The sequence below is a fragment of the Sinocyclocheilus anshuiensis genome, unplaced genomic scaffold (assembly GCF_001515605.1).
Source record: "Sinocyclocheilus anshuiensis isolate Anshui unplaced genomic scaffold, SAMN03320099.WGS_v1.1 scaffold1487, whole genome shotgun sequence".
Lineage (NCBI taxonomy): Eukaryota > Metazoa > Chordata > Actinopteri > Cypriniformes > Cyprinidae > Sinocyclocheilus > Sinocyclocheilus anshuiensis.
This window is the reverse complement of record NW_015555817.1, coordinates 258,795-272,279: the sequence shown is the minus strand read 5'-3', so window position 1 is coordinate 272,279 and position 13,485 is coordinate 258,795. Positions and strand designations below refer to the sequence as shown.

Genomic DNA, 13,485 nt, shown 5'->3' with positions numbered 1-13,485 from the left:
ATATATATATATATATATATATATATATATATATATATCCCAATATTAGAAACGAGTAATCAATGAGTAACACTTTGGCTAAAGTGTGTGTGTTGTTTTATTTATTTTTATTTTGTTAAAAAAGCCTCTAAACCTTACAGTCTGAACCTGCTGGTTTGTTCTACACAGCAGTGAACATACACACACCGTGAACACACACCCGGAGCAGTGTAGTTTGAAAGGATTATGGGAAATGTAGTTGAAAACTAGGGAAAAGACATAACAGTCCTCTCCAAAGAAATGTTAGTCATCAAGACCCGATTATTATTGATAATTATATACAATAACTTTCAGTCATGAGAGGAAATATAAAGGACGAAAATGAATCAAAGCACATTTTTAAAATGCAGGGGCATGAACATGTTTTTATGAAAATAACCCCCAAATAGTGATCCTTTTGCAAGTGACACATTAATATTGTGAGACCTAGTATAATATTTATGACATTTTTTCAAATAAATAAAAAAATGATATAATAGTTTAAAGGGGTCATATGATGCTTTTTTAAAGATCATTATTTTGTGTATTTGGTGTAACAGAATATGTTGACATGCTTTAATGTTCAAAAAACACATTATTTTTCAAATACTGTACATTATTGTAGGTCCTCTATGCCCCGCCTCTCTCAAACGCTTCGTTTTCTACAAAGTCCCTCCTTCCGACAAGCGCAGTCTGCTCTGATTGGTCAGCTGACCCAGTGCATTGTGATTGGCCGAACACCGCAAGCACTCGTTGGAAATGTAACGCCCCTTACTATAATCGCGAGCTTCATCTTTCAAAATAAATGTAAAGACAGAGCCCGAAAGGGGAACAGAGTCGCGTGACAGACACAGTGATGAAGCTGGTATGTGTTTGCAGCACACAAGCCACGGTTAAGACTCCACTGTGACTCCACTGTGATGTGACCCTCTCTCTCTCTCTCTCTCGATCTCGCTCTCTCTCTCGCTCGCTCTCTCTCTGCGGTTACTGAAACCACGCCTTCTTTCTTTGCGTGCACATTTGGGCGGCATTATGCAAATATTTCCACATAGTGAGGTAGATATGTGGGAGCGTGTTAGAACGAGCCGTTTTAGGGGGGTGTGGCAGAGTCTTAACTTTGATAAAGAATATCTCTTTGGTTTTGAGACTTTAGTCTTTGCAACTTCAGGGATCTTATCTATGCACAATCAGCTTGTAACACTCCAAAGAGAAAGGGAAACTTGAAATCGCATCATATGACCCCTTTAATAAAATCATGAGTATTGTAATTTGAAGTCAAAAGAAGTGGTTTATTATTTGGTTTTAGGTTAACTTTATCTTTACTTGTTTGACTGAGACTAATCTCCTCATTTCCACAGATGCAGAATGAAACTGTAACCACATCAAGTACTCTGAGTGTTCATTTTTTATGTTTATTTTTCAAAGATCCCTTAGTGGCCTTTTGGACCCCAGTTTGAAAACTCTTGCTATAGACTTTTGCCTTTTCTGCATTTTAGGACTAAAAAATAATTTAAAAAACACTAATGGGGCCCTAAATAATGTTTTTGTATGCTTTAGCTTACTTTATGGGCATTTTTGTCTCCAAACTATAGCTAAGTAACCTTCCATTCTCAGTTACAAGCCAAAAGTCAAGGCAAACAATGAATGCACATATGGGGCATCATCTCTAACTCATGCAAAAAGACCTCAATAGTTCATCTCCGAACATCCGGTGCAACTTGACGTCATTAGGTTAGGTGACACAGAGTGCGATGATGATTCTGAGGTTGCATTATCGCTGGTTTGGGCTGCACGCACGCACACACGCACACACACACACACACACACACACAGACAGACAGACAGACAGAGAGACAGGCTGTGATTGACACAGTGAAGGGGTGGGGACGCAGGGTGGGGTCAGCAGCAGGGAGAGGCGGAGGAGAGACTCACAGCTCGAGCCCAACCCTGAAACACGGAAACAAACACGCACTGAAAGACGACCGGGGCGACGGAAAGAGGGTTTATTTCTCGACGCCGGGGATATGATTTCTGTGATCCGCAGAGGCAACGAGCGCATCTTTCTCCTCTAATACTGAGGTGGAAAAACTGACATCGAGCTCACTGTTATTCAAATATCACCCCGCCCGATCCGATCTACCCCCCTCCACTCCACCGCCGCTTAGATACCGAGATGCACACGGAGACTCGGAACAAAAAAGTAAGTCCGTTTATCGTTCGCTATCGACTCATTTGGCAACGCAGCCGGTTGCTTTTGACGGCTGTCGCTGTCTGATTTCCATTCTGCAGGACTCCGCCTGAGTTCCTCATCTATGAGCAGTCACCCGGTTTCGGTTTGCTCGCCGTTTACCGTAATGAGCCGATAATATCTGAGCTGCTGGGTGATTACTTCACTCCTGTGCATGCGGCTCTGAGCCCGTGCTTATCCGAAAGCCTCCTAACGATAACGCTGGTGCATTTGAAATACTTGTGCAACTTGTGACAAAGTCGGTGTGTGGCACATCTGTCAGAGCCGTCGCATATCTGCAGTGCTGTTTTAAAGCGGCGAAGGCAGGAAGGAAGCGCGCCGAATGAGACACCATCTTAGCTGCTTTCTTAAAGGGACAGCAGCCTTGCATTTGCATGGGATGAAGAAATTCTCTTATGTTGTTGCTGCCCAGTGATGCTGTATGCTATTGCCTTTTGTCATCATCTTTCAGTTGTTAAGGGCTAAATATCAATGTTGTCGGCAATGCATTGTTTAACGTGAGACTGCAGCTTGTTTAGGACTGTAGGCTACTGAAAACTGTCATGAACATCCCATGATACCAAGTAAGGAGGGGGGTCACATTTGTAGTGTATTTGAAACTGTGTTGGTTTTTGCTGCACAGAAGTATGTATTAGAACTTTTTAAATGGGTTACACTGATATCAAGAGATAGCTGCATGTGTATATGTATGGTCAACTTGTCACTGTCACAAAATAAGACCTAACAGGATGATCAGTGCGACCCAGCATATAGCAAAGGGGTCTTCGATCTGAAGGGGTTATTTTGTAATTTGTTTTGTCAGTTGGTTGCATTTCAGAATGATTTACAGAATGAACGGTCAGTTATACAACAATGGCCCAGACAACAATCATTATTCAGAAACATTTGACAGCAGAATGCAGTGATTGGCCAATCAGAAGAAGTGTGTGATTGGGAAAAAAAAATAAAAATATATATATATAATTTGTAATTTATATATTTAATAATGGATATTGGGATACTATCATCTCAATATTAGCCAAATAGTTTGCAATTAATTGGCCTGCCTGATATATTGATCCATTACTACAAAGAAGCAAGAACAATTCTAATTAATTGTTTAATACATTTTCAAAATATTTTAATATTTTTGCAAAAAATATTTGTAAGTATCCAGCTTATTAGATATGTTTAGCAGATAGATATTAAAATGGCCAAATATCTTGGCATTTTGATCCATCGCTACAAAGATGCATTTTTAAGATATAGACCTTAATCAGGCTCGCACCATATTTAATTTTGGACAGAAATGAACACAAGGCTGAAAGGGATAGACGTACAGTGCATTCTAAGGACTGTACTGTTTTCAAACACTATACTGATTGTTTAGCTGATGAAATGTCTTTCTATCCCATACAACCTCATTTCACCTGCATTAAATTTAATGTGGCATCTAACCTGACTGAGGTCTGTTGCATCTTTTAGTCTATTCTACCTCTGTAGAGCTACCTGTTAGACCTAATTAATGTAATTGTACATCACTTTTACCTTTAATATGGCATATTCTGCAACTGAACTCATTCTTGGGAGCAGAGTCTCCTGCATGAGTTGTAATTGACGGAGTCAGGGAGGTGAGTGGACTGAGGCATTATCATTGGAGGAACAGAGAGTGCTCTGGGTGTGCCAGACAGCTGGTAATCATTAACATCTATGGACAAACTTTGGTAAAAGTGGTTAAACAATCAGCTACCCTCTGTAGGTCTCAGCCTTTGGGTTTTATCAGGGTGACATTGCTTCAGGAGGGTGTTATAGGTTGAGGCATCCATTGGCAGCCTAATCAAGCCAACTAGCTGGGGGGTGATGTAAAGTGCATCTGTTTTTAGGAGTTGAGACAGTTAGGGACTGCCACTGTCCTAGAGCACAGTTATTTTTAGGAGAAGGGTGCAGTTGGCTCTGGGTGTGACTGAGGTTGTGTTTTTGTAGGGTGGCAGTGGTGCACGCCTAGCAGTTCCTCTCACTCCCTGTCTTAAATCGCCTCTTGTGTTATTGACTGCACTTTAGCATCACACCCTTAACCTGTCCTAAAGCTTAGCTCTAAAAGTGCAAAACAAATTAGTCAGTGTTCTGTTTTGTATAAACTTGATTCTGTATCATAAGAAGTAGGACACGTCCTCATTAGATGTTTGAGGTAAGTCAACAATATGGTGTAATGCCTCAACATCGCATGCCTTGTTGACCATTGTCCCTCTTAAAAGCCCATTATTCTCTATTCTCAAGAATGTTAACCACATTATGAAGTTAGACAGGCTGGTAATAGGACATTGTGCCACTGACGCCTTCAGTTTAGGCCTTATTCTGAATACAGTGTGTGAATACAGATAAAGGTGGGAAAGTCCAGCTTGTCTTTTATGATCTACTAATACAAGGTCATAAAAGACTCTCACACTTAGTCAGGTGTAAAATCCTTTTATATTCTTACACCCTACGGCCTGGGGTCAACATTACACCTGTAGATCTGAAGTTTTTCCTGTTGTTTATTGTACAGTCTTGGGAATCAAACTTCATTACTACTTCTGGCAGGGGACCAGTCGTGTCTCACTGTCACTTTTTTTTAAAGAAATGTTGAGCATATACATCTATTCTAGAGATTGACCGATATATCGATTTACCGATATTTTTCCCGATATTTAAGCATTTTACCATAATCTGATATCGATTTTGTAATATCGGATTCACCGATAAACGCCGCCATCTTGTGGGTGCTTTGAGAATTGCGCGCAGGATCGCCATTGCAGCGCGTCTGAGGGGAGATGAGACAACAACAACGGCATGCAGGTAGGCCTACTTGATTTGCTGTAGTTAGTAAACTTTATTTAACATAACAGCCATTTATGCACAAATTAGATGCATTACATAAATGCCTGATATGTAGTTTATGCAGCTTGGCTCTAAGAAATAGAGACCAACTCATGGAGTCATGTAAAATTGTATTAACATTTACTATATAACCATTATTTCGCTAATAAACCTCTAAATAAATACAACTCTATGGAAATAATTTATTATCTCCGCGAGCGATCGCAGTTTGAGTATAGTTCTGTGTAACTGCATAGATAAACCGCGCTGTCAGCAGGCATTTCATAATCTAGAAGGACAAAAACATTATTAATAATTCTGATATAACATTCCAGTTGAGAAATACAATAAAATACAATGTTTTGTTTGTTATATTCCAATATTCCAGAGAACATTATTCAGTGAATTAACATTATCCAGTGAATTATTCTTGACTCTGTAGCTATTAAACAGCTTATAAACCTGCTAAAACTGTAGTTTAAAATGAAGTTGATACGACCCGTCCTTTATTTATTTTCTCCATTTGAAAACATTAGACATTCTACATTTATTTAGCTTATTGTTAATATTAGTGTTGTTGCTGTTGATGCTTTTTATAAATAAAAAGTTTTTTATTGTTGTAATATGAAGGTTAAATTTAACATGAAAGACTGCTAATTTTCAACACTTAAAAAAAAAAAAAAAAAGATGACTGAAAAGAGGAAAACCCAAAGTGAAGTATGTTCTTACTTCACTCAGTCATTTATTTACTTTTTAACAGTAAATAAATATCGGTTCTGCATATCGGTTATCGGGCACATAAACATGCAAATAATTGGTATCGGTTATAAAAAAATCAATATCGTTTGATCACTAATCTATTCTTTCAACTTATTCCATTTGATAGCATGCACACAAAATACTTGTCCAGCGTCTGCACTGTTTCTCTCCAGAAGTTCTGAGCAATAAAATATGCCTTTGTAGGTACTTAAACTGCAGTTATTTAAATCAATGCAGGTGTTTATTGTTGTTGCATTACCACTATTTTGTTGTTGTTGTTCTGTCTCCTCCATTTCTTCTCTGACTGTAAAACAACAGTCCGGGCCACTTGTTGGCAACTTATGGACTATCTAATTAGTTCAGAAAAAAAAAAATAAAATAGAAAAAAATAAAATAAAAATAGGTGTGCTTATGGTGAAATTCGCATCTTGCCCAGTGCATGCATACCTTTGTGAATGCATTAAAAACAATGTATATTTTGGGTTTAATTGACAAGCTTCAAACAGATGCATTCACATTTTTTTGCGTTTTAGCATTTAACATATCACATGTTTCTGAACAGCATCATAAGAAGAAGCAAAATTCTTTGCAACGCTGAGGGGTTTTATAAGGGTTTCAAGCCTTTTTATATTTTCGAGAAAAGGAAATTGTATATATTCTCAAGGAAATTACAAATGAATCAGCCCTCTATGCCATCTGTAGATATGACGGTTCACTAAATGCAATAATCCAGGCCTAGTTTGAGCTCAGAAAAATGACAATTTTAGGACCATTGACTTCAATATTACCATCTGCCCCTTCATTCCGTTCTGTTTCTTGTCATCTTGGTTTCTGATAAGTCTATATTTTATACTAATATCCACCATTTTTAGCTCATGTACAGAGCACACGGTACTGAAAGGCCCTCAGTATTAAGTTAGTGAGCTAAGTGGACAAATTTAAGGTTATGTTTTTGGTCCTCCACTTTTAACACTGCTTTGAAGCAGAGTTCACAACCTATTTTACATCCGAAATGTGACATATTTCCAAGTTAAACAGGATATTCCATAAGAAAAGTGGGGTGGGACTTTGATTGGATCCTGAAAAGGGGTGAAAAAAAGTGGTGAATCATGAAAAATAAGAGGGTTTGGTGGCATCATTTTAGAGATGGAAGAAACATATTACTTTTGAAAGATAGTTTCTTTTCAATAATAAACAAAGTTTTATTTCAGCATATTATTTCATAGTATCCTACACAGTGATAAAGGCTATGTCGATTAGCATTGCATTGTAAATGTACTTTACTATAGTGAAAATACCCAAGAAGGCTTGAAATTCGATGAACCATATATTGTCATAGTCTTGTATTCAGTCTTCTGTTTATTCAGCTACAGCAAAGGGATTTCCTGGAATGATGTGCATTACCTTTCTTCTGCAGGGCATATTTGGTGTTTCAGCGCGAGAGCGCCCTCTAGGCAACAATGCATAGCATCAGGCTTTAAAGGGGTTAGTTTACCCAAAAATGAAAATTAGCCCATGTTTTACTCACCCTCAAAGCATCCTAGGTGTATATGACTTTATTCTTTCAGACAAATCCAATCAGAGTTATATTTAAAATGATCCTTGCTCTTTCAAGCGTTAGAATGGCAGTAGGCGGGTGTTTTTTTTCAACAGTCCAAAAGTAGTCAAATAAAGTGCGCACATCCATAATAAAACGTGCCTCACATGGCTCCGGGGGGGGTGAATAAAGACCTCCTGTAGCAACTCGATGTGTTTCTGTAAGAAAAATATCCATATTTAAAATGTTATAAACACTTTTCTCTCACTTCCGCTAACTGTCATAGGCAGAAGCCATTCCGGCGGATGACGTAGGTGTAGCACACGCGCCGGTGATTATTGATGAACACGGAAGCGGGGAGGAGAGACAGCAAAACAAAAAGCTGGTCACGAATTAGAAGCACAAACCGAGGATTTGCAAAGAAGAATGTCAGAGGATTTCAATTAGGTATGCACCGAAATGAAAATTCTTGGCCGAAGCCGAAGCAGAACAAAATGAAACACTGGGCCGAAGGCCAAATACCGAACACGGTTTTTCAAGTTTTGCACCGAAATTAAAATTCTTGGCCGAAGCCGAACAAAATGAAACACTGGGCCGAAGGCCAAATACCGAACACGGTTTTTCAAGTTTTTTCCCCCATTTTGCCAATTTCTTCACCATTGCATAAATTAAATAGCCAAAATGTGCTTTTTACTGTTTTGTCTTGCTTTTCAAAGAAAAAATCATTTACAAAACAACAATTTAAAAATATTTACTTAACACTGAACATTTTTTTACATTCTAGCAGACATTATACCAATAAAACACAACTTAACTTAAAATTAATAAGTTAGTAAAATAATATTTTTTGGCAATTTTTAGACCCCCTTCTTGAATAAGGCCCGGTTTCGTAGACAGGGCTTAGCCTAAGCCAGGATTAGGCCATAGTTCAATTGGGACATTTAAGTAATTTTTATAAACGTGCCTTAGAAAAACACATTACTGGTGTGCATCTTGAGACAAAACAAAGGCACTGATATATTTTAAGATCAGTCGGTGCAAGTTTCTTTAATTTGAAACAGCTCAGACTTACATTTTAGCCTAGGACTAGGCTTAAACCTTGTCTGTGAAACCGGGGGTATGTGTAAATGTTACAATAACTGTATTAATAGAGCTGTTGTAATTATTATTTTCATTATTTTCTTTTTTTATTTTATTTTACAGAACAACAGTAAAATTACAATTATAACATTTATTAATGTTGATGGAGTTCTTGCTTTTTGTCAGCTTTTATTTTGGCAGAAACCCGCAGGAAGACCTCGGTGCTTCTTTTTGTTGACAAATGATTCTCATTACGAATTTGGGAAGACGTTTGTTGCATGTATCGCATTGTCACATGCCTTGTAAAAATTCATAAAAAATGTTACTGAGCAGCTGACGAGTAACACTGTTTCAGCACAGATTTTCCTCGCGCTTTGGACTTTGAACCCTGCCGCCGCGAGCTCGTGCAGCGCTGTTTGAATACATGCAATTTGTGCGTGTATTAGAAAACATAACATTCTGCAGTTTTATTTAATTGTTTAAAGGGATAGTTCACACAAAAATGAAAATTCTGTCATTAATTACTCGTGTCCCCTCATGTCGTTTCAAACCCGTAAGACCTTCATTCATCTTTGGAACACAAAAAAATAATCCATGTGACATCAGGGGTTCAACCGTAATTTTACGAAGCTACGACAATACTTTTTGTTCGAAAAAAAAAAGAATAAAGTGTGTAAATGTGTAAAATGAATAAAAGACTTTATTCAACAATTCGTCTCCTCCGCGTCACCCTGTAGCGCCATTTTGGAGAGTATCCGCTGGACGTAAACAACGTATGCTGTTCTGTGTCAGCTGCGTCACACGGATACGCTGTTTTCGTTCAGATCAAAGCACAATAACGTAGGAAACAGATCCGGCGTGACGCATTGTTGAATAAAGTTGACGAATTGTTGAATAAAGTCTTTTTTTTTTTCTTTTGCAAACAGAAAGTATTCTCGTAGCTTCGTAAAATTACGGTTGAACCCCCGATGTCACATGGATTATTTTGCCGATCTCCTTGCTACGTCTCTGGACTTCTCTGGAGCTCTCGGATTCCATCAAAAATATCTTAATTTGTGTTCCGAAGATGAACGAAGGCCTTACGGGTTTGAAACGACATGAGGGTGAATAATTTTTTAATCATTTTTGGGTGAACTAACCCTTTAAGGGCATTTCGCGATTTCAATCATCATACAGTAACCAGCAACAACCACCTCTTCCTCTTCTTATCGAAGACATGCGATGCAGTACTAAACAGTCTCTCTCTGTCGGTGCTTGTAATGATTTTTGCGTCTTTCTCGGACAGCTTTAAATGTTTCCACACTGCCGTCATGTTTGCTGCATTAGCGCGTACCTCTATTTGATTGTGTCACATCATTGTTTGGTACAATTTATTCAGTCTTTTCGCTTATTTCGCTTATAATTTCGGTTGCCGAACATTTGGTGCATCCCTAATTTCAATATAAGCCAAGAGGAAACTGGTTTTCCTTAGCTAAAGTAAGGAAACTTTGCTTCCTTTGCCCCTGTAAACAAACTTGCGAGACTAGCATATCTCACAGGCACGTGCGCTGCGCATACGTTCTACGTCATCCGCTCGGGACGGCTTGCATGTATGACAGTTAGTGGAAGTGAGAGAAAAGTGTTTTAAACATTTTAAATATGGATATTTTTCACCAAAACCAAGATGGCGCAGCAGTAGTATGTCGTCTGTCCTGTTTGTTTGATTAGTGATTTTTTTCTTCCTTTTTACGCTCATCTTAATTTTTTTTTTACAAAACTTTTGTATAAAAACCTTTTTAAAGGGTAAATGCAACTGGGTTTTGTTTGTCTGCATGTATGACTGGAAGACGTAGATGAGCTGCACGGGACTTGATGGCCCGTATTTGATTGAGAATTAATCTTTGGGCTTGTCACTTGTGGTTTGCTACACTGGATCAGCGACCTACATGTACCCTGGTCTGCTTTAAATTGCTGCTTTGAGGAGGTGAAATGCAGCATGGTAAGAGTTTTCTCGCTATTCTGGATTCGGGAAGAGTGTGGTTTAGTGGGCCATGGCCTGGAGGTTCCAGGCTGGATTTGTTTGGAATCTGACTCCAGGTGTACATTCGCTGTTCAAGTTCTTCGATCTACAGTCCCTGCCTTTCCGTGAATCTAGAGGAGCAATGCAGCACGGAAGTTGGCGAATAATTTTGTTCATCTTATTCACGCTGTGTCATATTCAAACAAGCTATGATACTGGCAAATACTCTTCTACCCTCATCGGACAATCAGACTTTGGTATTCACGTGCATTTGTCAAAAGGGACCGATAACGGGAGGTATACCTGTGCTTCAATGACTGTGAGTGACCGTCAAAATCTAAACATATGAGTGTTGATTTATATGCATATGAACTCGACGAAGTTGTATCATTATGTTCCTCAATATGTTTATACATTGCCCTGTCTTTTTCAATGTGTAGCATATGGGGATTCTTTACCTAGATCAGCTTTGCGCAAAAGTTTTATAAATATGTTTTTGTTGATTTCTGGGAATGTAGCATTAAATCCAGGTCCACAAGATGTACCAGCCTCATATTCTACTCCAGCAGATTTTAAAATCAGATCTGGGTTAGGCTTTGTTAATTTAAATGTACAAAGTTTACTTCCTAAAATGGACACGGTGTGTATATGGATAAAGAATACCGATGCTGATGTTTTGGTAATCTCTGAAACCTGGCTTAAAAGTTCTGTCACAGATAATGCCATTAATATTGAGGGATATACTGTTTTTAGAATTGATCGGCCGAAAATAGGGGGCGGGTTAGCGATTTATGTAAAAAATAGGTATGCGGCAACTCTGTTGATATCTAAATCAATATCTAAAGAATTTGAATTACTGGCAGTCAATGTAGTATTTTCAAAGACTTTAGCTCTTACTGTTGTGGGTTGTTATAGACCTCCGTCAGCAACAAATGAATCTCTTTTATCTTTAACAGATTCTCTATCCAAGTTAAATTTGAAGGAAATAGTATTAATTGGAGATCTAAATTGGAACTGGTTAAAGTCTTTGTCTGCTGAAGTTAAACTCTTGTGATACTTTTAGGTATCTACCTAGTTTAGGTACAACGATGACAAGGAAAGCCAAAGCTGATTACTTTTTAAATGAAACAACTCGTAATCTAAACAAACCTAAGAAATTCTGGAAACATATTGACTCTATTTCAGGTGCAAAAAAGCCTGAAGGACTTCCGTTGTACATAATGGACAATACCATAAAAATCTTAAATAAAGGAGAGATACTGAACCGTTTTAATAAATATTTTGTTGCTGTAGGATCATCGCTAAAGGTACCTAAAACTATAGATATGAATAATGATGCGGAAATCAGAGGAAGGCATTTAACAGCACTTAATTTTTGTTTTAAACCACTTTCTACTTGTCAGATAAAAAAAGCTCTCAAACTACTAGATGTACATAAGTCAGCTGGTCCTGACAAATTAGAACCACTTTTTTAAAAATTAGCTGCAGATTACATTGCTGCCCCTTTGACATATATTTATAATCTCTCACTGAGTTTAAATGAATTCCCAAATATATGGACGTCTGCCTTTGTTGTCCCATTGTTAAAAGGAGGAGATCCTTCTGATATGAATAACTGTAGGCCGATTTCTAAACTTTGTACTTTGTCTAAGGTTTTTGAATCTCTGCAAAATATCGTCTAATTATCGTTATCGATAAAATCCCAGAAAATATCAAGATATAATTTTTTGTCAATATCGCACACCCCTAGTAATCAGTCTGGTTTTAGGAAACAACACAGAACAACCACAGCTGCGACTAGGGTTATAAACAATATCATCGAGGCGCTTGATAAAGGTCATTATTGTGTATCACTTTTTATCGATCTGTCCAAGGCTTTCGATACCGTTGATTTCAGTTTATTAAAAACTAGATTGAAACAAATTGGAATGTCAAATGAGACAACCTCTTGGTTCGAAAGCTACTTAGTGGGTAGAACACAATGTGAGCAAATGGAAGGCCATTCATTTGCACCATTGCAGATTATGAGAGGTGTTCCTCAGGGATCTGTTTTGGGGCCTCTGCTTTTTATTATTTATATTAATAATCTTGATTTTAATATTGGTCATGTTTATTTTCATTTTTATGTAGTGGTCGACCGATATGGGTTTTTTGACAGACGATGCCGATATCTTGGAAAGCAGGGTGGCCGATGGCCGACATAAAGCCGATATAATTTTACTTATCCTATAGAAGACAAAGCATTTTTCACAAATAAATAAATATTTAATAAAAATCTAATTAAAAAGGATGTAAACAAATCAGTAGCTATTCTGGGAAGTTTGTGTGAATCATTTTTATTTTTTTTTTAAAATAAAGCCAAGGTAACACTCATTTTACATACAGCACACAATTAAAATGGCATGAAGATGACAGTGGGCAAATGCATAAAGCGCAGCATAATTTGAAATCACTAGTTTAAAGTTTGTCGATCGCGCGTCTCTAGTGAAGCTGAACTCTCCTCCTGTCAGCATTCAATTTGCACGGATCGACCGTCACCCAGAGAACACGCGATCATGCAGGATACAAATGCACACTTCACAAGATCTCAACTAGATTCGACTAAGTCTGCAAGGTTTGTGAAATTTAAATGTTCATTAGACATTCAAAGATTTGTTTAAATGATATAAATGCGTGTTTGCTGAATGCTGACGGCAAATGAGAAAGTATTATAATGTTTGCCTTTCTATTAATAATATTATTAAAGGGGTCCTATTATGCTTTTTCACTTTTTTAATTTTTGTCAGTGTGTAGTGTGTATGTTTGGGCATTAAAAAGATCTAGAAAGTTACAAATCTCAAAGTCCACTCCAAAGGGAGATATTTAGTTTTTTAAAAATCCCTTTTCAAGAACTACAATGAACGGCTCGTTTTGACTACAACGTTTGTTTTCTGGGCTTTGTGATATCAAAAAGCGGCTCATTAGAATATCATTACAAATAATTCCCGCCTACAGAAATTCGAATGGTTG

General features: G+C 37.7%; 1 protein-coding gene across 4 annotated transcripts in view; it reads left to right on the top strand.

The window, feature by feature from the left end:
• The window catches only part of LOC107675193 (Krueppel-like factor 8), a 49,456-nt gene that overhangs the window by 923 nt on the left and 35,048 nt on the right, over positions 1-13,485 (top strand). The window contains exon 1 of one of the 4 annotated variants that reach the window (XM_016469456.1): positions 1,869-2,218. The exons of 2 other annotated variants lie outside the window; for them this stretch is intronic. In XM_016469456.1, the coding sequence (XP_016324942.1) occupies positions 2,192-2,218 (27 nt within the window). In that variant the 5' untranslated portion in view covers positions 1,869-2,191. Of the gene's footprint in view, positions 1-1,868; positions 2,219-10,372; positions 10,796-13,485 lie in introns of those variants that run through there. One more of the 4 variants, XM_016469453.1, reaches the window with a different exon arrangement.